At 35.0% G+C, this 24,539-nt stretch overlaps 1 protein-coding gene across 1 annotated transcript in view; it reads left to right on the top strand.

Moving 5' to 3' along the window:
* The window catches only part of UBA6 (ubiquitin like modifier activating enzyme 6), a 147,272-nt gene that overhangs the window by 84,206 nt on the left and 38,527 nt on the right, over positions 1-24,539 (top strand). The window contains exons 14-23 of the mRNA XM_042781213.1: positions 4,650-4,793; positions 5,391-5,458; positions 6,168-6,246; positions 7,879-7,959; positions 13,680-13,757; positions 15,339-15,520; positions 17,009-17,114; positions 19,229-19,318; positions 19,430-19,510; positions 21,268-21,396. Coding sequence (XP_042637147.1) covers positions 4,650-4,793; positions 5,391-5,458; positions 6,168-6,246; positions 7,879-7,959; positions 13,680-13,757; positions 15,339-15,520; positions 17,009-17,114; positions 19,229-19,318; positions 19,430-19,510; positions 21,268-21,396 — 1,038 coding nt within the window. The remainder of the gene's footprint in view (positions 1-4,649; positions 4,794-5,390; positions 5,459-6,167; positions 6,247-7,878; positions 7,960-13,679; positions 13,758-15,338; positions 15,521-17,008; positions 17,115-19,228; positions 19,319-19,429; positions 19,511-21,267; positions 21,397-24,539) is intronic.

The raw sequence follows: 24,539 nt of genomic DNA, 5'->3' as shown, positions 1-24,539 counted from the left end.
TTTCATCATTTCAGGGAAGTTCTCCTCCAACAAATCTTGGACAATTTTCTCAGTGGTTTTATTTTTCTCTTCCTGTTCTGGAATTCCAATGACACGTAGGTTATTCCTTTTCATGGTATCCCACAGGTACCTTACTTAGGCTTTCTTCATTTTGTTTTGATTTTTTTTCTTAATGATCACTTTCCAAAGACATATTCAGGTGTTTTGTGTTTTCTTGTCTTCGATCTCTTTAATTCTGTCTTCCGTAGCATCCATTCTACTCCTTTGCCCTTCCAATGTGTTATCTATTTCTGACAATTTAATATTAATCTTCTTGATTTCTGTCTGTAGATTTAGAATAATTTCTAATTTTTCATTTATTTTGTCATTTTGTTCTTATACTTTCTTCCAAAATTCTTCTAGGGTTTTGTCTGTGTTTTCCTTGGTCTGTCTCTTAATCCTTTGAAGATATCTAAATATAATTCTTTTGAATTCCTTATCAGAGAGTTCCAATGCTGCTTCTTCCTCCGGGATGTGTTCTGTGTCTGTATCTTGCTCCCTTGTTTCTACCACTTTGTCTTGCTTCTTTGCGTGGACTATGATGGTCTGTTTTCTCCAAGACATCATGGCATTGTTGTATTTAGATGTCTGTTAACTGTTTGTGAAGAGCAGCCAAGGATGATTCAGGCTCTTCTTGGTCGTTTTTTATCGTTGGCCCATTGGTGGAGAAGGAGATGTTGGCTCTCACTCAATAACTGAAGTTGCAGGAGGTGTGGGTATAGTTGTGTAATATGGGAACTGTTGCTGTCTCCTACTCAAACAAAAATTAGAATTGAATAACCATCAAACAAGTGAAAGCACATGGACAAAAAATTACTCATGTAATCACATGGGAATAGTAACCAAAAATATAAAAAAGGGAAAAAGAAGAACAAACACCAAAAAGAAAACTTGCCATATCTGGGGATAGGGCAGTAAGAGAAAAATGGTAGAGAAGAATAATGGAAAAAAAAATGGGAAAAATGCAAAAAGAGTAACAAGGAATGACGTTAACTACAGGAAAGAAAAAAAAATTGCAACCAGTAACAGGGAAAAGAAAACAGTGAAAACTAGGACCTGGGAGAGGAAGAATAAAGAATAATAGTAGAAAGGCAAAAGTAATAATAGTAGTTTTCAAACAAACAAAAGCAAGCAAACTAAAAATCAGAAAAAAGAAAGAGGAAAATGAAATCCAGGGAGGACAGGACAGGGCACCCAGGCTCCATCCGAGCACACACACTGGGATGGAGTTCCTGTGTGCCCAGAAAGTTGGCGGGAGTGGGGGATGGCCGCACCTCTGTTCACCAACGGGTTGTGGGGTATAAGAGTAACACGGGGAATGTCACACCTTTACGGTCGTCCAAGCCCTGAATGTCCTTGGCATTACTGGCAAGTGGAGCCTGTTCTTAAGCCTCTGGAATCTGGGAGAACGCTGTCACTTTAAATATCAAAAATGTTCAAGCCACTTGTAAACATTCAAATGGCTGTACTCTCCGGACAGACAAAAGTCCACAGCTCAGCCCACCGTCCTCTCCGCTGCCTCTGCATTTATTCCCTAGCCACTAGAACAGTTCTCCGTGCAGTCATTGGTTAGCACGGTTGATTTTTAGGTTAATTCTTAAGTCCTGCCAGCACTCACCAATATCCAAGCTATCTGTTCCATCAGGGTCACTACAGACCACAGTTCCGTATGTCTCCATTTTTGGTATTTTCATGCAAATTCTTCTGCTAGTTGGAGTTTAGTCCACTTATATATCATTCCCTTCAAGGCTCAGGGGGCCATGATTATCTTCTGTGTCTTTGTTAATTGGTTCCCCTTTTCTTTGTTGAAGAGAGTCTATGCAGTCTTTCTGCTTATTCTGCCATCTTACTGGAAGTCCCTGTTCATTCCTTTTTATTGCTCAGCAGTGTTCCGTTGTGTGTATGTACCACAGTTTGTCCCTGCACCGGTTGACATTTGGGTTGTTTCTAGTTTTAGCAATAATGAATAAAATTGCTACACATATTTCCGTACATATTTTGGGTGAACATGATTTTGTCTCTTTTGGGTACACACTTGAGAATGTAATTCAAAGTCATATTGTAGATGTATATTTAATTTTGTAAGAAACTACTAAACTTTCTAAGTGGCTATACAATTTTGCATTTCCATAAGAAGCATGAGAGTTTCATTTGCTACACATTTTCTCTAGCACTTTGTATTGTTTGTTTGATTTTAGCCATTTTGATGTGTGTGAAAGGAATGTATATGTAGTGTTATCACATTGTGATTTTAATGTGATACATTACATTTCATGTGTTTACCATTTATATCTGTTATTTGATAAATTATTCAGACCTTTTGCCTGTTTCTCAGTTGGGTTGTTTTATTGATTGAGAGAGTTCTGTATGTATCCCATATGTTGTTATTGTTCTCAGGTGCTGTCAAGTTAGTTTTGATACATAACAACCTGGTGTGCAATATAACAAAACACTACCTGATTCTGCACCATCCTAACAGTCCTTGCTATCCTTGAGCCCATTATTGCAACAACTGTGTCAATCCATCTGGTTGAGGGTCTTCTCCTTTTTCACTGACCCTCTGCTTTACCAAGCATGATATCCTTCCAGGAACTAGTCCTTAGTGATAACATGACCAAAGTACAAGAAACAAGGTCTAGCCATTCTCACTTAAGAGGAGCATTCTAATTGTACTTCTTCCAGGACAGTTTTGTTCGTTCTGCTAGCAGTCCATGGTATATTCTGTATTGTTCACCAACAGCATAAATCAAAGGCATCATCAGTTCTTCTGCAGTCTTCTTTATTCATTGTCCAACTTTCACATACATATGAGGCTATTGAAAATACCATGGCTTGGGTTAGGTGCACTTTACAGGACATCTTTGCTTTTCAACACTTTAGGAGGTCTTTTGCAGCAGATCTACCCAGTACAATCCGTCTGATTTTTTTGGTACTGTGACTTTGTATATTCCTTCCATCTTCTTTTGATGCTTCTTGCATCATTCGATATTTTGCCAGTAGAATCCTTCAGTATTGCAATTTGACACTTGAATTTTTTCTTTAGCTCTTTCAGCTTAAGAAATGCTCGATGTGTTTCTCCCTTTTTCTTTTCTAATTCCAGGTCTTTGCACATTTCATTATAGTACTTAACTTTGTCTTCTCATGCCGCCCTCTGTCTTCTTGAGCTGAGAGAAAGAGAACCAGTGCTCGTAAAGAAGAGATCTTTGTCACAAAAAATGTGCTAAAATAATAGTTCCAAAAACTACTTAAATGTTTTCTTAAAGCTATTAATAAATTTTACTATGAAAAACATCAGAACTCTTTGGTTGATATATATGCTATTTGGGAACTTTCTCTGTGCTAATTGATTCTTAAGATGAGTATGCAACAGTCCCATACTACCTTTTTTTCTAACCTGCCTTTTAATTGTCTTTTTAACAATATGTTACTTCTTTATTCATTGCAGTTTTAGTTTTTATTACCACTTCTAACACTAACTGGCAACTTCATAAGGGATTTTTTAATTTTCATTTTTGTTTTATATAAGTTCAGTGAAAAGTGCTCATTCTTTTCATTGAGAATTTTTTTTTTTAATTATTCTAGTTATTTGTTAATATTGACTTACTCCACAGAACTGTTCTTTAACAAAAATACTAAGTGGCAAATATTCCAGTTAATTTTAAATGATGCAGTAGCAGAACATGTAGAGTCAAAAAGCAGAAATGGGAAGGTATTAGTGATGTGAAACACTGTTTAAGGTAACATGCAAATGTAGCTTTTATCACGAGGTTGTGCCAAAGGGGCAAGGAGGCCGCATCTTCTGACCTCTTCTAACCCCACAAGAGAAAGACAGAATCACCATCAGCACCCCAAGGCCTGTTTCTGCAGGACTAGACATGTTTCCTCACTCCAGCCATTTCACCAACTGTTCCTTCTGCTGCACCCACCACCTCTTTGCTGCATTCAGTAATTCAGTGCAGTGGCCACACAGAACTCACAGATTATGGGGTTTATTAGGGAGGCACCAGACTACAACTCAAGTTCAGAAATGCACTCAGTCTCTCGCAGCCAGCCATCTCACTCAGCAGCCAGCAGTCTTAGTAGCACATAGCTCTCTCAGTAATGCGTGTCTCTTGTCTTTCTTTCAGCAGCATGTGTCTCACATCTGTCTTTCAGCAGCATGTCTCTCATGTCTCTCTGGAAAACATTTCTTTCAGTAGCATGTCTTTCTCAGCCAGTCTCAGAAAGACTCCTTCTGCCTCTAGGAGGCTCCTTTTGAGCCTGGCAGAGTGGCCAAACTAAACAATCCCAACATCAGAATTCAGTACACCTGAGAGAGAGCAAACTTCCCAGAAAATTACTTTGTGCTGCCCCCAACAGAAATACCCCAGGTGGGTAACTTTAACAACCAGGAGCTACTCAGTTGCTCACAGCAAATTCCACCATGGAGTTTACAAAGATTTATGGCTAGAAAAGCCATACTATGTAATTTACTATGCAGGTTGCGACATTAAAAGCTATGTAGTAGGGAAATTGAGTTAGCTTTTAGAAGTTAAGCTAAAGTAATTCTCACATTAACTATACTGTTTGAATGCTGTTAGCATTATTGTCTTTTATGGCTTGTATTTCAGCCTGAAGTAAATGCTGACATTGTGAATTGGCTCTCTTGGACTGCTCAGGGCTTCTTACCCCCACTTGCTGCAGCAGTAGGAGGTGTCGCCAGCCAAGAAGTATTGAAAGCTGTGACAGGGAAGTTTTCTCCTTTGTGCCAGTGGGTTAGTTCTATATTTTAATATTTCTGTATATTTAAGAGGAGCCATGATGGCACAGTGGTTAAGCACCTGGCTATTAACCGAAAGGTCAACTGATTCAAATCTGCCAGCTTCTGGGTGGGAGGGTGGTTCCATAAACCCCTTAGATTTGATAATTCCCTAGGAAGACTCAGAACTCACTGAAAGCTATGTTCACATTACAGGGAAGGATACAAATTAGAACCAGCCAAAAGGATCTAGAATAGTTCCCAAATATGAAGCTTCAGTTGTCCTCAGGATATGTTCCCCTCTCAGAATTGTAGTGTGGCCCAGGAAGCTCATTCAGGCTTTAGTGTCCATAGTTTTTTTTTTTATGCTTCCTTACTTAGGCATAATTGGTTGAACTGAGTCTGCAGTCTTCTAGGTTTTATCATTTTAATGAGAATATAAAAATTTATATTGTGTAAAAAGTGATTATATTTTATAATCTATTATTTTTGCTCTGAATAACGTTTTTATCTTTTTTCTTAATTATTAAATAACTATAGAAAAGACTGACTTCTTTTTCTAGTCATTTAAGTTTTATAAGTAATAAATTGTGTTTTTATCTTCTACTTTAAGTTATATATGGAAGCAGCAGATATTGCTGAATCACTAGGCAAACCTGAATGTGAAGAATTTCTCCCACGGTAATATTGACTTTTCTGTTGCTTTTTCTTAGTTGTATGTTTGTAAGAAACAGCCAGATTAAAACTACATGTGTTCTGTTTTAGATACCATTTCTCCTAACTCGTTTACTTCTGTAGTTATGTCTTCTGTGCGCTTAGTATGTTGCTTTAAGTATCATAATAATACCACATCTTTTAACCATTTTATAAATAATGAATGTAAAGTGTTAAGTTGTATATATCATGAGAATAGTTCAGCATTCAAAATACCATATTGATATTAGATGAAGATACTGCTATCTTTTTTTCATTTTTATTTATATTAGTCATTCTTAATCTGTAGTCATTATCTCCAAAATACACGTAAGAGGAAGTTCTGCCTTCAATTTTAGGGTATTAATAACTCCAAAGTCCATCTGTAGACTCTTCTAAGAACCTTTATTAAAAATCTCTGCCATAGAGAATTGTTTTCTCTAGGTAAACTAAAGTCACCTTCACTTAAGTCCTTTGGACTTAAAATAACAAGTCAAATAGAAAAGGAGAAGCTAATTTCTTTTATGGGGCCTTTTTTCTTCAAATATAATAACTTACCTGGTAGGTTAGAGGAAGCTCTTTTAAAGATTATTCTGTTTTAAAGTACATTGTTAAATTGACATTAACAGTCATGAAACTAATGTTAATAATATTGTGTACGCCTATCTATTTTCTTGGTATGTGTTGTTTTCTTCAGAGGAGATAGGTATGATGCCTTACGAGCCTGTGTTGGAGACTCTCTATGTCAGAAACTACAAAATTTGAATATCTTTTTAGTAAGTATAAATAATGAATGTTGTTGTTGTTGTTGTTGTTGTTATGTGCCGTTGAGTCGACCCCCGACTCAGCGACCCCTCCTTGGGTTTCCGAGGCAGTATCACTACGGAAGTAGGATTGCCCAACGAATAGTGATGGGAATAAGTAGTACATTCATACTGCTATTGTTTGTCATCAAGGTAATTTGTTAAGGTAAATTTGAGTCTAACAAAGTACAGTTTCTAACAGAGTAGACATTCAGTAAATGTTTAAAACAGGAGTTGGCAACTGTACCCCTTGGGCCAATTCTAGTCTGCTAACTGAATTCCCAAATAAAGTTTTATTTGAATACAGTCTAGCCCATTCATTTATGTATTATCTATATCTGCTTTCATGCTACCATAGTGGTATTGAGTAGAGTAGTTGTGACAGGAACCAGATGGCCTACAAATTTGAAAATATTTACTGTCTGTCCCTTTATAGAAAAAGTTTGCTGACTCTTGGTCTAAAGCATTAATCAATTTTAAATTAAAAGTATGTATGATTTTGAATATTAAATATTAAATGATTATGTAAAGGTACCTTCATAATCTTTTCCTGAATTAAATAAATAAATATGCATCTATCTCTGTCTTTCTTAAGTGTCTTGGTGCACTAGAAGGGAATTGTCCCTTTTCCTGCCATTTGTGTTTTCCTCTGATTATAATTGTTTCTAAAATACTTCTGATTTTTATTTTTTGAATAATGTTTTTTAAATCAGCCATTGCTGAGTTTTTGAGTGGGTCTCTTAGGGTTCTCTAGAGGAACAACTGGTAATAAATATACAGAGAGATTTATTTTGAGGATTTGACTCGTGATTATGGGGCTGGCAAGTCCATAATCTGCAGGTCAGGTGACAGGCTGAAAATGATGACAGACTTGTGTCCCTGTGTTGGTAGATAGAGAAGGAAGGAATTATGTCAAGTTGTCTGTAGTCAGGAAGCAAAATATTCCATAGGGAAAACTCCCTTTTTGCTTTTAAGGCCTTCAAATGATTGGATAGTTGGAGAAGGATTATCTGCTTTATGTAAGGCTCATTAAATTAATCACACATTAACTACTTTATACCAGCATCTAGACTAGTGTTTGACCAAACAACTCAACACCAACCATGTCCTTCTCAAGTTGATACATAAAAGTAACCATCACAAGTGCATATGGAATCTACTACCAATTTTTTATTTAATGAGAAAGTCATAGATTAGTTCTATCAGTTGGATTTTGAAAAACACCTAAAACCAAGGAATGTGTTTAATTTAAATGTTGCAATAATGTTTTGTACTCTTTATTTCCATCTTACATAAAAAATGAACTCAATGTTTGGCTTTTGTTTGGAATTTATAAACATTTTCTGTTTAAAGAAATTACCAAATTACTCTTTTCCTTATTTGGCATATACATTTCTTTTTAACTGAGACACTTACAACAACATCATAAATTTCTTCATGCTAAATATATTAAAGTAAAGTGAATCAGAAATGTTCAAGTTATTTAAAAATACATGTATTTATTTTAACTTAGCCTTTGAAGAAAATTAAGATGAAATTGTTGTTTCATAAGTAGAAGTTCTTAGTTTTATTTAATCTGATTGATTTCATTTTTCTCTTCCATAGGTAGGATGTGGAGCCATAGGCTGTGAAATGTTAAAAAATTTTGCTTTACTTGGTGTTGGCACAGGCAAGGAGACAGGGATGGTAAGAAGTAAATCCTTCAGAGTTCATGGTTTATACTTCTCTTGCTGCCCATTTTGAACTGTATTTGCCTAGATCTGAAGTGCTGATTTTTGTGGATAGAGCATTAAACTAGAAATTGGAAGATCATTATTGTATTCTGACCACTTCTCAAAAGTTATATGACTTTTTTGCACAATAAAGTCTCTCCTCCTCAGTATCCTTATGTAATATTGTAAAGCCAGTACCTGCATTACCTGTCTCATAATGTTATTGTGAAGTTCAGTATAAAAGGGCTTTGCTGTTTATTTTTTGTTGTTGTTATTTCTATTAGACACTTCTTATTGGTAAATAAATATTTAACATGAGAGAAATATTAGAAAGTTGCATAGCACTCAAATGTTGTTTCAGTTGGTGATTATCAAAAGAAGTTGAAATAATACAAACTTCTGTGTGCAATTTAAATTCTCAAGACTTCATAAATGTGGGTTGACTGCAAAGCTATGTCTCTTATTTAGATAAAGCTATATTTCACTGGTGCTCTTTTTTGCCTTTAAAATAAAAACTGGCTTCCGAGAGTAATAATTTCAATGCTATATTATGGTGATTAACTAAGTGACTAATTTAAAGTCTAAAATGTGTATAATAGCTCACATTTCATAGTTTATTAAACTTTGACTTATTGCACTTGAAAAAGTATATTAATTGCTATCATAGTTACAGACAGATGAACTACATTTATGTCTGGTCAGCATTTTCTAAATGTACTTAAAACCACTAACTTTGGTGGCTTTAAAAGATATTTCTAATAAAGTAAATCTTATTTGGACTCCAGGCTTTTTACAGTCATGGAGGCTGGATTAACCCCTGAAAGTATTGCCCTGATAAAATTTTTTAAACCTTAGCCCAAAATATCCCCTGACATCTTCTTGAAACCAAACAACAATTTAGCTTAATTAGTAAAAAAAAATCTGTCTTGAAAACTAAGCTCTTTTAAGAACTATCTACATGGAACCAAAGTGACAGCAGCAATTTGAAAAGTTAAATAAATAGAAATGTTAAGGGTAGTGAATTTATGTCATAGAGGAGGAATAACTCAGAAAAAGAATGTGAAAATGATTGTACAGCTCAAAAAAAATCAATGTCACAGAATTGTATGTGTAGAAGCTGTTGAATTGGTGTACATTTTGCTATCTGTTTTCTCAACAACAACAAACTAAATAAAAATGTTTTTATAAATCTTTGGTTACGTAAGTTTGAGAATCACCTGAATACTTTAACTTACTAGAAATTCATAATACATATAGCATATAAAGCTCAGGAAAACAACTGTATTAAAGAAACTTACTGACTTAAGATAACAAAACAAGGTTAGTTAAGTTGCACAGGCCTCCATCCTAATACAAATACATAGACATGCTATATAAATTTTAATGAGGGAAAAAGGTGTTTAAATATGTAGCCATCCTGGAAAGAAGGAAAGAGAAATCCCAGGTGCTAGGAGCTAAGAAATAAATTAAATCCTACTCTGAAAGCTGTGATAACTAACATGTGTTTCTCTTGAACCATAAGTGGCAAGGCAAAGTCGCTCGTGAGAAATTGAAAGCATGCATCACACTGTTGTTTAGGGCCCAGAATTATATGTTATAAAAATCTGAAGCAGAGAAATGAATGTAAGAGGTTTAGGACCACTGAGACCTCTAAACCCCTGACTGAAGCAAATGCAGAACTATGTTATGGTGATACTTACACACCCAAGAGCAATGGAACTAGGCAGATAAGTCAAGATCCATTCAAATACAATTCATAATGAAAAGTTACCAGGTAGTACTACTACTACTAGAAAGAACCAGGTAGTGTTACGTTCTGTTGTACATAGGATCACTATGGGTCAGAGCCTGTTCAGTGGCACCTAACAACAGGAACAATCATGAGGAAGAATCACCGGAAATAAATAGAAGAATTAACCCCTTTCAGAATTGCAGATACCAAAAGAGTTACATGTAATGGAAAAATCAACAAATAACAATAAAACAAACTTTAAAATAAAGTTAAAAGTGGTTAGCAACATTAAAAGAGGACCAGATGCATAAGAAGAATAGGAGAGAAAATAACTCATATTTTTTAAAAAGCCAAATAAGAACTAGGATATAATCAATGAACCTTAAAACTTTGATTGTAACAAGTGAGAATGAACTAATAGAATATAAATATAAGTAGTTAGCATGTAACACAGAAAGATATCTTTTTTTTTTTTTTTTTTTAAAGAAAGAGGATCCTTTTACAAGGTCCAAAAGAAGTTGTAAAGAATTTTCAGAAAAACAGAATAAAGATAATGGAAAAAATAAGTGTATGTCAAGGATGATGACAAAAGTTGAAGAAGGACAAGTGTTTTCAGATTAAAAAGGTCCCAACCAAATCAAAGGCAACGATGAAAAAAGAGATTACTTAATAATAGACTTCTCATCAGCAATAAATATCAGAAGACAATGGGGACATATCTTCATCGTGCAAGGAAAAATCCCTATCAGCTTAGATAGGACCTAAGGCAAACCAGACCTGTTTCCAGCAAGTCAATTCTGACTCATAGTGACCCTGTGAGACAGAACACAGCTGCGCCATAGGGTTTCCAAGGCTTCAATAATTACAGAAACAGATTTCACATCTTTCTCTATAAGAGTTACTGAGGAGTTGTAACCACTCACCTTTTGGTTCACAGCTGAGCACTTACCCACTGCACCACTAGGACTCTAAAATCCCACTGTTATAAAGTTGATTCTGACTCATAACAACCCAGTAGGACAGAGTAGAACTGTCCTATTAGGTTTCCAAGGCTGTAAATCTTACAGACTGCCTCATCTTTCTCCCATGGAGCAGCTGATGGGTTTGAACCACTGACCTTTTTGGTTAGCAGCCAAATGCTTTAACCACTACACCACCAGAGCTCTAGATCCACCTAAGTTATCTTTAAATAGAGATAGCAAAGTAAAAATACATGACAAGTAATATCATGAGAAACTATTAGATAATGTTGAGGATTCATGAAACAAGAATAAACAAGTATTCACCAATATTCTTAGGTTTAAATACCCATTCATTTTCAAAATAATTAATATAATGACTGATTTGGAAATGGGTTGGTGAGAAATAGATGTAACTAATATTTTATTCATCGATACCATAGAAAGTAAAAGAGTTCCAAGTTAAATAGTTTAAATACCCTTACATTTACTCCACAGTTAAGGGCTGATTGTGCGATAGACTATTAGTTGCTCCTATGCAAGGTTAAGTTGAAGCTGAATTAAAATAAGTCCACAAGAGCCAAAATACAACCTTGAGTATATTCCAACTGAATTAGAGACCATCTGAAAAAATAGATTTGATGCATTGAATACCACTGACCGAAGCCAGATGAGATGTGGGATGACATCAAGGACGTCATGAATGAAGAAAGCAAAAGGTCATTGAAAAAGACAGGAAGAGAAGAGCAAAATGCATGCCAGAAGAGACTCTCAAACTTGCTCTTGAGCGGAGAGTACAAAGTGAATGGAAGAGTTGATGAAGTATAAGAGCTGAACAGAAGATTTCAGAGGGCAGCTCAAGAGGACAAATGTGCAAAGACCTGGAGTTGGAAAATCAAAGAGGAAGAAGATACTTAGCATTTCTCCAGCTGAACTGAAGAAAAAATTCAAGCCTTGAGTTGCAGTATGGAAGGATTCTATGGGAAAAATACTGAATTATGCAGGAAGCATCAAAAGAAAGATGGAAGGAATACAGAAAGTCTCTATAACAGAAAAATTGGTTGACATTCAGCCATTTCAGGAAGTAGCATATAGATCAAGAATCGGGTACTGAAGGAAAAAGTAAGTGCAAGCTGCACTGAAGGAACTGGCAAAAACAAGTCGAGAAATTAACAGTACTCATTGAGATGTTTCAACAAACAGTTGGAGCACTGGAGGCACTTGTTTATGCCAAGAAATTTGGGAGACTAGAAAATAGCATTATTTGTGCCTATTCCAAAGAAAGATGATCCAACAGAATGCAGAAATTACCAATCAGTATCATTAATACCACACACAAGAAAACTTTTACTGAAAATACAAAGTAGTTGCAGAAGTATATGGACAGGGAACTGCCAGAAATTCAAGTTGCGTTCAGAAGACAATGTGGAGCAAGGGATATGATAGCTTATGTCAGATTAATCTTAGCTGAAAGCAAGGAATACAAGAAAGATGTTCACCTGTATATTATTGACTATGTCATTGTTCTTGGTGCTTTTGAGTGGATTGTGACTCAAAGCAAGCCCATGCAACAGAGTAGAACTGCTCTGCATGATTTTCTTGGCTGTACTCTTTGTGGAAGCAAATCTTCAACTCTTTCTCCCACAGAGTTTTTGGGTGGGTTTAAACTGCCAGCCTTTCAGTTAGCAGCCAGGTGCCTACCCATTTTGCTACGAGAGCTCCTTAATGGGATACGGGACTCACTGCTGTCGAGTCAGACTCATAGCGACCCCTCCTTGGGTTTCCAAGGCAGTATCATTACGGAAGTAGATTGCCCAATCTTCCTTCTGAGGAGGGGCTGGTGGGTTTGAACTTCCAGGCTTTTGGTTAGAAGTCAAATGCCTTAGGCGCTACGTCACCAGAGCTCCCTCCTTAAGGGGATAGGGATTTTAATTAATTTTAAATCTTCAGGTGCATGTGCATGTTAAAATTTTGAGTAGAATAAAAGAATAAATTTTAAAAGAATAAAATTGGACTTTTTCAAACCACTTCAGGGGGAGAAAAACAATCCAGAGAACACATCAAACTAGAACAGGGTAGAAGGAAGTGGGGGAGGGGAGCAGATAGCAGGGAGAAGGAGAAAAAAAAATCTAATATCAATCATTAAAGTAATTATGAATTCTTAGAGTTTGTTCAAAAACATTTTTTGTTTATACTTGCTCTTTAAAAGAGGCACCATAGCATGTAATCACAGAAATGTTGAAAATGAAAGGCAGCAGATACACCAGTAAAATAATGAGCTAAAAGAAAGCAACTTGTATGTAGAAAAGCAGTCAATATCTAACAGCTGAAACACAGTCTGAGAAGTAGTTTCATAAATAGGCATTATGAATACTTTTTAGATTATTTTGTATCTGTTTACTGTCTTTTTGAATTCTTTAGCATACAGGTCTACACACTTTTACTTAAAGAGACAGATTAATATTTTAGGCTTGCAGACCATAGATCTCTGTCGCTGCTACTCAGTTCTACCTCTGTATCATGTGAACAACCATAACTGAATGGATATGACAGTGTTTAAATAAAAGCTTATTTGCAAAATCAGACAGCCAACCTGTACTGTAGTTTATAGACCTTTGCTTTAGCAGGGGTTCCTTTCAAAGAAATAATATAAAATTGGAAGAAAGGGCTAGTTCTCTTATGAGTAATCCATTACATATATCTAAAATTAGATACTTAGGGTTTTTTACCTCAATTTTTGTATAAATAATCACAAAAAAGATTTGAAAAAAAATTGTTCACTTGCTTTTTTTGATGTACACCTGTGGTAGACTTTAATTACAATTAAATAAAAGTATAAAAAAAAGTAGAGTGATAACCAGTTAAAAATATTTTTACCCTTTACCAGCCAAAATAATTTAGAATAACTTTTGGTAATTGTTTTATGCATACTAAGAAAAGCAAAATAGATGACAAACTTAGCTGCTGTGTAATTTATAAGCCATTTTCTCTTCTTGATATTAGGTTACAGTTACAGATCCTGACTTGATAGAAAAATCCAACTTGAATAGGCAGTTTCTGTTTCGTCCCCATCACATCCAGGTATGTTTCCATTTTGTTTAAAATTAAATCAATCTGTTATATTATGTGAAAAAGAAGAGAATTTCTTTTTTATAAATAGAAAATAGGTCTTGAAGCATAAATATTTACTTTATTATAGTATCTCAAATTAACAAATAATGGGCATGATAAAAGTGAAACAATTTTTTTATTGTAAAAATTTATAGTGTAAAAATTTTCACATTGGCTTTGAATATTCAAGTCTGAATTTTAAAGTATGGTAATGTTTTTATTTCACTTTGTAATCATTAAGGTGTGGTTTAGGTAATTTACTTTTAGAAGCTAAGGACATGGAAACAGTTTCCCTAATTTGAAGTTCTGGTACATCAGAAGTTTGGCACTTTTTTTTTTTTTCTTTTTAAGTCTGTTTCAAAAAAGTGAAATTCAGCACTTAAGAATTTTTGTAGCCTTTTGATCTTATTTGACTATTTAACATCACTTTTTATTGTAAAATAAATTCTTTTTCTCATTTTCTGCTTTTCCTATAGAGATGAAAATATTTAAGTCAGAAAAGGAAACAGTTCCATCAATCAAGGAAATTTGATTTTACTTTGGAATTGTTTTTCACTTTACTGTTCAACAACTCATTAGCAATCTTACTAAACAAATCTTAGTACTGTTTTGAACAGAAGTAAAACTAACGCAGGTGGCATAAAATATTAACCTAATTGTCTCACCTATCTAAATATAAGAACTAATAGGGTTTCTTATGAACTGAGATATATGTCATAACATCTCTTTCCTTAACTTTGTACATTTTATTTATAGGAGAACTAGAAAGGCCTGTTCTTATTTTACCAAGTTCTTACGGGTTCAGATTTGTGTGCTTAGAGCACTGACAAGTGAAGCATACTAGACTAACAATGTTGAATAGACAGAGATACTATTAAAAATAGATGCAAGAATTCAAACAGAATGATCTACAGATGTTTAATGTCAGAGCTAATACTCATATATGACATTTTATGACACCTGAACTGATTGCAAATGATTTAATAATGATCAGTAAATTTCAGGAAAAGAAAGAATGAGTTATATTTTCAGTATCCTTTTTTGTATAAAACTGAAACATATATAATAATATTTGAAAATATTTCCATCTAGAAATAGTAATTAAAGATTTCAATACTCAACTCCCATACCTTTAAGAATTCTTTTTCTGGTGTCCAGATTTCTAGTATTTTACTATATGTGTTCTCATTTTTTTCTGGCCACTTACACAATTGAAACATCATTATTTGGGGGAAAAAAGGTGTTTTTAATTGGACTTTTATCTAATATTTTTAGAATTCTAAAGTCCTTAGCTGTGAAATATAGGTTGTTTTAGATTTTTATTAATATAGATTATCCACACTAATGTTTTTATTAAATACAGTGTAACTAGAACGAATGTAAAAATATAGTGTAACTAGAACGAATATAAAAATGAAAATTAAAATGGACTCATTATTTTTATCAAATGTGTGTATTCCAGAGTGATAAAAATGTGCATGTTCATTCATAGCCTTTTTTATTTAATACTCATTCCTTCCATTTCTTAGAGAATTTGTTTTAATTTTTTAGAAACCTAAAAGCTATACCGCTGCTCATGCAACCCTGAAAATAAATCCTCAATTAAAGATAGATGCACACCTAAATAAAGTATGTCCAGCCACTGAGACCATTTACAATGATGAGTTCTATACTAAACAAGACATAATTATTACAGCATTAGATAATGTGGAAGCCAGAAGATATGTAGACAGGTATGTTCTTGAAATTGTGGTTCATAAAAAACTATTTTTCTTTTGTTTTTACTTCTATTTCCCATACCTACTTATTGAAAAGTTACTGAAATTTCTGATTATATTTTATGTTCTTAATGTAGTACTCCTCAGACCAAAAAAAAAAAAAAAGACTTTAATAATTTCCCATTACTTAGCATAAAATCCAAAATCTGTAACATAGTTAAAAAAAATTTTTTGTGGAGTGCCCACTTGTCTACCACTCCAGCTTAAAATTTAGCAATTTCTCCCAGGCTCCTCTTATTTCAGTTTTAGTTCTTAACAGTTTCCTACAAGGCAACCAGCACTTTGCTGTCTCAGGGATTTGCATACACTAATCCTTGAAAAGTTTTGTTTCTTTTGTTCCAAAACCCCTGGCCCCAGATCTACTTACCTATTCTTACCCTAGTTGAGTTTATTCCCCTCATTCTTCCAATTCCAATCTAAATATCTTTCTTTAGACTTTAACACCAAAATCCAAATTATCACTCCTATGATAATCTTTCAAGGAGCTCTGGTAGCATAGTACCTAAGGCACTGGACTGCTAACCACAGGGCTGGCGGTTCAAACCGCCCAGCCACTCCTCAGAAGGAAGATGGGGCAATCTACTTCTGTAGTGATACTGGCTTGAAAACCCAAGGAGAGGTCACTATGAGTCGGATCCAACTCAATGGCACATAACAACAACAACAACATGATAATCTTTCATAGCTCTATACTTTTTCTTCCATAGCACTTACTTTTACTGATACGTATATTTATTTAATGTTTGTGTCTTCACTAGTCCACTTATTCCGGAACCATTTATTTTCCCATTACTATAGCGTCAGTACCCAACACATGATGTTAAATGAGTTCAAGAATGAATGACTATAGTGTGTACTCCTTACATAATTTCTTTAGGTCTTTATATGATTCCTTAACATTAGTATGTTAGTATAGATATATTACCAATAGAGGAAAATTTGTGGTGGAAAGTTAGGAATTTAATATTGGGCAGAAGAGAAAGAAAAAAGGAAAGTATACTTAAAGAAATTTAAGTGTGTGGTATATAAGTATTGTGAGTATTAGAAAAAGAATTAATACTGTTTGAGATAAAACAGAGATTAGAGCTGGGTAGAAAATTGTGATAAAAAAATAAGGAAGAAATGGAAAACAGGAGATGAAAGGATAACATAGTTAAGAGTTAAGCTGGAGAAAAAACAGTTAACAAAGCCCAGAATATTTTGTTGTTGTTCCTACTGTTGTTGTATTTATAGTAGTACTATTAACAGTAGTGAGAAACCAAAATTTTAGTAGATTGAGCTATAAAGGGGGGGAGGGGATGATGAATGTGTTGTTTGGTACTAAGGTATATTTCCTGAAATATAACCATCAAGAAATGGTCAATACAAAGTGACAAGAAAGTTTCTAATCCCTCATGTTACTGCTTACTTTTATGTTTGTTACCTATTTATCTTTTCAAATAGCCGTTGTTTAGCAAATCTTCGACCTCTCTTAGATTCTGGAACAATGGGCACTAAGGGACACACTGAAGTTATTGTGCCTCATTTGACTGAATCCTATAATAGTCATGTGAGTAAACTAGTGTTTGGAAATAGATGTCTCTTTTTTATATCTCATACTTTTGTTTTCATCAATGAAGAGTTCTAGTTTAATTTAGCTTTCCTGATCCTTTTGTTTTTGATGTGCCAATGATATCTATACATATGTGCATTTTTTAAACTATAACTGAAGTTATTATTTTCTTTGAACTAACAAAACTTTTGTTCTGATGTTTCTGGAGTGTTTTGTTTCTGTGTACTGTGTATTTCTAAGAGCACTTGCTTTAGTTTTCCAACGGTCTTTAGAATTGAAAAAGATAGCTTGATAAGAACAATTAGACTATTAGATTAAGAATAGAAATGTCAACAAAAACAGTTATATTAATTTACTGATCTGATTTTATTGTGTTAGATATTAGCTGGCATATAAAGAATAAAGAGAGTCTAATCATTTTACCCTCAAGTATAATACTGTTTAGATTAATAATTTTCATCCTTATCCATCCATATCAGAAATAATTGTGAGACTTGATAAAAGTACAAATGCTTATGACCCACCGAAAAATCTTACTAAAGGATTAGTGTCACCATATATGTGACCTGGGTATATATTTACATGTATTTTATATAAATAGATACAGGTGTAGCTTTAAAAAAAAAAAAAATAACGCAAGTGATTTTTTTTTTTTAAAGTGATTTTAATATTGAAAACCAGTGATCTATTTAGCTTTTAGGATTTTTTAAAAAAATCAACCAATTGCCATCAAGTCAATTCCAACTCATAGCAACCTTATATGACAGAGTAGAACTGCCCCCATAGGATTTCCAAGGCTGTAAATCTTGAAAGAAGCAGACTGCCACATCTTTCCTCTCAGAGCGGCTGGTGGGTTCCAACTACCAACTTATCAATTAGCAGTCTAGTGCTTAACTACTGCACCACCAAAGACCCTAAAACTTGAACTCAAGTTGTAAAATTGAAAAAGAATTTTTTTTTACAAGCTTCAGTATCCCTTTATTTAATGGATATGTTTGATCTAGTAAAAATGTTTATAAAACATATTGTTCTCCCATTTATTCTCATGTAATCAGAAGTTTATATATCTAATAAATTGAGAGGTTTCGTTTAAAGGAGATTAGATAAAGAAGAAAATCATGGTGTATCTAATAAGAGGTATCATATTAGAAGATTTTCAAAGAAGGAAATATTATCAGATTATAAATACTCCCTTGATTGTTTCATTCTACTACATCTTTCCTAAACCTTCTCCTATATCTTGACTTCATACTCATAAACAACAGAATTCATTACTTTTCTGGCTTCCCTCTTTTGACTTTTAAAATATTTAATGCTATTTATTTAAAATTTTTTTTTAAAAAAAAAAAGCTACAATATAAGTCTTTATGTAAAAAAAGACAAAATGGGTTATTTTAGATTGGGTAAATCAGTACGTCTAGGCAAAATGTATCCTATAATATAGAAGGTATATTTCTCAGTAGTACTTCTTCCACATGAGACAGCATAGGCATTTGCCATTTATTTTAAACACACGTTTTGTAAGCAAATATTGAAGACCTTGCTTCCTAATTTTTTTGTTGTTGTTATTATGTGCTGTCGAGTCGGACCCGACTCATACCGACCCCTCCTCGGATTTCCGAGGCAGTATCACTACGGAAGTAGATTGCCCCATCTTCCTTCCGAGGAGTGGCTGGTGGGTTTGAACCACCACCCTTCTGGTTAGCAGTCAAGTGCTTTAGGCACTATGCTACCTAATTTTTTCATCCATGTAGAAATCCCTAGTATGCTGAGCATTATATTGAGGAATTCTTTAATTAGTTTTCAAAGTAAAGAGTATTATAATTTAATAATGTCCCCTTGATTTTTAGAGGAAAAAAGTAATTATGTATATGCACAGATAATAAATTAAAAGAATCATCCTTACCTAAGTAGTTTTGGTGTCAAAAGAATGAATTTTTGCTCTTTTCTTATTGGCTAGGAAAAGGACAATATACAAACCCATGTTTGGATTTTATTTTTTAATGGTCTTAAAACACTCAAAAGTAAACAAAATATTAAAAAGGAAACTATAGCAATAATAAATTTACATTGTTTCTCTTAACTATCTTTTGTCATATTTCATAAATTAGCGGGATCCCCCAGAAGAGGAAATACCATTTTGTACTCTAAAGTCCTTTCCAGCTACTATTGAACATACAATACAGTGGGCAAGAGATAAGGTAAAATTCCTTTTTCAAGGAATTTGTTTTCTTTGAAGTAAGAAGGAAGAAATTTCTAGCTTTTAAACAAACTATTTCTAACTCTCAACCTCTCCCTCACCTCTCTTATAGTTTGAAAGTTCCTTTTCCCATAAGCCTTCTTTGTTCAACAAATTTTGGCAAACCTATCATTCTGCAGAAGAAGTCTTACAGGTAAACATCAATATATTTTAATGCAGACTAGCACTTGGTGTCAGTGTAATCTTATATTTTCAAGTTGTCTATTGTTAGCTGTTGGTAAAATCAGCTCTCAGCTCATATTGCAGAGTAGAACTGCTTTATAGGGTTTTCTTGGCTATAATCTTCACAGAAGCAGGTCTTTCTTCTGCTGAACCACTTTGTAAGATTCAAACTGCCAACCTTTAGGGTAGCAGCTGATCACAAGCTACTTATATAACCTAGGCTATTTTAAGTTGCCTACAGGTGGTTTACTTTTCCTTCTTAAAAGAGTATAATAATATTAAAGGAAATGATACATCAGGCTGCTGAGACTGCTTATGGGAAAAACCTCATGGAATTTGGTTCGTTGGTTTGGAGGTTTAGAGTCATGGTTTCACGAGACATCCCAGTTAATTGACCTAATAATGTATTAAGTGCTTCTGTTACACCTCCTAGTTCGGTGCATAGTACCTGGGGTCTTAAAAGCTTCCAAGTGATCATCCAAGGTACACTTGGTTTCTGTTCATCTGGAGCCAACAACAGAAGAAAGAGAGTCAGGAATAGGAGGAAGATATGGAATGTGTGGCTAATTGCCTCTATGAACAACTGCCTCCATTGCCATGAGACAAGAAGAACTGGATAGTGCCCAGCTACTGTTACTTAACATTTTGATCAAGAACTATAGGAGAATCCTGATCAAAGAGGGGGAAATGTTGAACAGAATTTCAAATTGTCATCGACTCTAGACTCTTCTGGTGTTGTGGGGACTAGTTGAACACTGAAACTATTGCCCTGAGATAATCTTAAAACTGAAACCAAAAATATCCCCTGAAGTCTTAAAGCCTAGCAATAAGTTAGCTTACCTAGTAAAAAATATCTGTCTTGAGCATTATGTTCTTTTAAGAAGTCCTTATATAGAATGAAAGTGACAACAGCAACTCAGAAGATTAGATAGGAATGGTAGGGGACAGTGAGTTTATGTTAATGGGAGCAGAACAACTCAGAAAACGAGAGTGAGAATGGTTACACAACTCAGAACATGTAATCAGTGTCACTGAATTGGATACGTGGAAACAGTTGAATTGGTGTGTTTTGCTATATATATTCTCAACAAAAACAACAAAATAGTTTTTTAAAAAAATGAGATGACAACATCAGGAATCTTGAAATTAGCAAGTCATAAGTGACTTTAACTTACTTGAATTATATGGAATTGCCAATATTTTACCATGTTCGACCCACAAAACAATTAAAGAATATCATAATGAGAGGAGAGCTACACATTTTTAAAATGCCTTTTTAAGCTCTTTGGAAAAAAACTGTTGAAAGTTGCAAAAAATTTCATGAGTGGACCATCTCTCAGATGTTTTATACTCATAATAAGGGAATTTCAAAGATAATTCCTTACTTTTCTTTAATACTTTGAATCTTATAAAACTAATTTTTAGTGTGAAATATTATTTCTAGTACTTCTCATAATATGTACATACATAGAATTAATAACTTATAGCTAGGAAGACATAGGATAATTTGTGAGACACAAAACTTCAGAATTAAAATTCTGTGTGCTGTCTCCTCCCACTCACTTACATGTGAAAAGAAAGGGAGAGGAGAGAGGTAGGGAAAAGGGCACAAGGCGAAAACAAGTTTTTAAATCATAAGGCATGTGAGCTGGCACGTCACACTGGGGCTAATACTTTCTGTGTGTGTATTTAACTGAAAATGTGTTCTCTTTTTCTCTCCCACCCTAGAAAATACAAACTGGACACAGTTTAGAAGGTTGTTTTCAAGTTATCAAGTTACTTAGCAGAAGACCTAGAAATTGGTCCCAATGTGTAGAATTAGCAAGATTAAAATTTGAAAAATATTTTAACCATAAGGTAAGTATGCATTATGGGGCATTAAGATCTGGTCTGACCTTAACTCATTTAGCTATTACTGAATTAATTTCATTGACTTGAAATGTCTATCATTTCAGGAACATTTTCAGAAATTAGTAAATTAAATGAGAACAAGTGTGGGGCATGCAACTAGTTTCTCTGATTGTTACTAATTAAAGAATGCATTTAAGCTCCACCCATTTGATTGTCGGTATATGTTTACTAGTCATTGTCCTTCTTTGTGAACACGGCCTTAGATAAATATTCTTTCTAGAGCATAATACATTTCCTCTGTAATCTAGAGGAGGTTTGTTCAGGGTTGAAGCAGGAATCCAAGAGTAAAGATACTCTGTGAGGAATCCTGTTGGTCACTTACATCTGATCATCATATTTTGTGTCCATTTCCTCATCTGTAAAATGAACGTAATAAATTAATACTGACTTCATAGTGTAGTGGTGAGGATCAAATGAGTTAATACATGTAAAGCATTTAGAGCAGAATTTGGCACATGATATTCTTACTAAAATTATTTACATTTGCTAAAGTGTGGCCTGCCTCTCTCTCTCTATTTTCTCCTTCTCTCTGGGCTTTAAAACATATTTTTTATTATACTTATCCCTATGTTTCTATTTACTTCTAAACTCTGCTCTTAGTAAAGAAGTCTGTGTTTACTGTTCCACTTCCATACCTCCATTTTGTTCTTCACCCAATAAATGGAGCAATTGAAAAATACAGTCGCCTCCTATGCATGTGAGAGCTGGACAGTGAATAAAGAAGACCATAGAAGAATTCATGCTTTTGAGTGATGGTGCTGGTGAAGAATGCTGAGAGTACCATGGACTGCTAAAAGAACTAACAAATCTGTCCTGGAGGAAGTGCCGCTGGAATGATCCTCAGAATTGACAATGGCCAGACTTCGTCTCACCTACTTGGGTCATGCTTGGTAAAGTGGAGGGTCGACAAAAGAGGGGAAGGCCGTCAAGAGATGGATTGACACCGTGGCTGTACCGATGGGCTCAAGTATAACAGGGATAGCGGAGCTGGCACAGGACCAGGAGGTGTTTCGTTCTACTGTGCATAGGGTCACTATGAGTTGGAGACGACTCCGCGGCACCTAACAACAACAAACAACAACCCAATAAATGTGGTTTCTTTTCACATTACTATTTATATTGTTCTTACTGTGTACACTGAAAAAGGGGCAAGGTGGACAGATCCCATTATTGTTAATTGTGTAAGGATCAACTTGAAATTGGGAAATGGATTTGCTCTTGACCTTTGCACATCTCCATTATCGTTGTAGCCAGCCACTCATGTGGTACTTTCTCTCTCTGACGCTAACACTCAAGAATTAGGTCAGCCCTTGTAAATTAAAAGTACACCATCTTTCAGGTCGACTGCATAGCCCTTTTCTTAATTAGACACCCCAGGCTACATCAGAACACACGAGATACTGAACAATGCAAGAAACATTTAAAGAAGATAGAAGGAATACTGTACCAAAACAAATTGGTTGACATTCAGCCATTTCAAGATACAGCAAATGATCAAGAAGTGATGGTGTGGTAGTTAAATTTGTATGTTAACTTGGCTGAGCCTGGTTGAGTGGCTGGGCAGCTGGTGAGTTATTCCCCATGAAAAGACTGGCAATCAGCTCAATGGTGGGATCTGGTAGAATCTACCACAACCAGCTGAGTAGCTGCCTTTGGGATGTGGTCTGCTTCCTATGTATAAGGAGAAACTTTGGGGATAGTCTCTAGCTTATGGCACCTTGAGCCCTGCATGTAGCCATGTCATCATTCAGCAACCTGCCATGCTCTGCCAACCCTGGGACTTTCAGTGGACTTAAATTAATGGCCTGCTGTGTGGTTGGTTTGGTAACATCAGGACTGTGCCATTTTATTTGTCACCCTTGGGTTTGTCAGCCTCAGCAGCCAGCAGCTCAGTAAAGAAAAGCCTCCAGCTTCAGTGGGCCAGGAACAGGAGGCAGAGCTGCAACTCAAGGCTCAGTGGTTTTCACCTAGCCCATAGAGCTTGGAACTTTGAACTTGGATTTAAAGCCTCCAGATTGTAAGAATAAACTCCTGTTTGTTAAAGCCATCCCATTTGTGGTATATTCCTGTCAGAGTGGCACTAGGTAACCAGAACAGGAAGAAGTCCAAGCTGCCCTGAAGGCATTGGCAAAAAACGTTCCAAAAATTGACGGAATACCGATTGAAATGTTTAAACAAATGGATGCAGTGCTGGAGGTGCTCATGTGTCTTTGCCAAGAAATTTGAAAAAGAGTTAACCTGGTGAACCAACCAGAAGAGCTCTATATCTGAGCCCATTCTAGAGAAAGATGATCCGACCGAATGTAGAAATTACTGAACAGTATCATTAATATCACACATAGATGAAATTTTGAAGATAATTCAGAAATGGTTGCAGAAGTACACTGAGAAGGAACTACCAGAAATACAAGCCAGATACACAGAGAACATAGAATGATATCATTGCTGATATCAGATACATCTTGGCTGAATGGGGAGAACACCAGAAAGATGTTTACCTGTGTTTTATTTACTATAGGAAGGCATTCAATTATGTGGATCTTAACAAATTAGGGATAACATAAAATGGAATTCCAGAACACTTACTTGTGCTCAGAAAGATCCTGTACATAGACCAAGAGGCAGTTGTTTGAAAAGAGCAAGGGGATACTGCATAGTTTAAAATCAGGAAAGGTGGGTGCATCAGAGTTGTATCCTTTCATCATACTTATTCAGTCTATATGCTGAGCACGTAATCTGAGAAGCTGGACTATAGGAAAAAGAACATGACCTCCGGATTGGAGGAAGACTGATTAACAGGCTTTGATATGAAGATGATAACAACCTTGCTTGTTGAAAGCAGAGAAGACTTGAAGCACTTATTGATGAAAATCAAAGATTACAGCCTTCAGTATGGATTACAGTTCAACATAAAATAAAAATACAGAGAGAGTTAGGAAGATGGCGGACTAGGCACAAGGACTGCACAGACTCTCTTCAACAAAGAAAAGGGAAACCAATCAACACAGACACAGAAGATAATCTTGGACCCCTGAGCCTTGAAAGGAAGGATAAAAAAGTGGACTAAACCCCAACTAGCAGAAGAATTT

The sequence above is a fragment of the Orycteropus afer genome, unplaced genomic scaffold, assembly GCF_000298275.1.
Source record: "Orycteropus afer afer isolate SDZICR_OR568_19922 unplaced genomic scaffold, OryAfe1.0 scaffold00098, whole genome shotgun sequence".
NCBI lineage: Eukaryota > Metazoa > Chordata > Mammalia > Tubulidentata > Orycteropodidae > Orycteropus > Orycteropus afer.
This window is presented reverse-complemented; position numbering and strand designations above follow the sequence as displayed.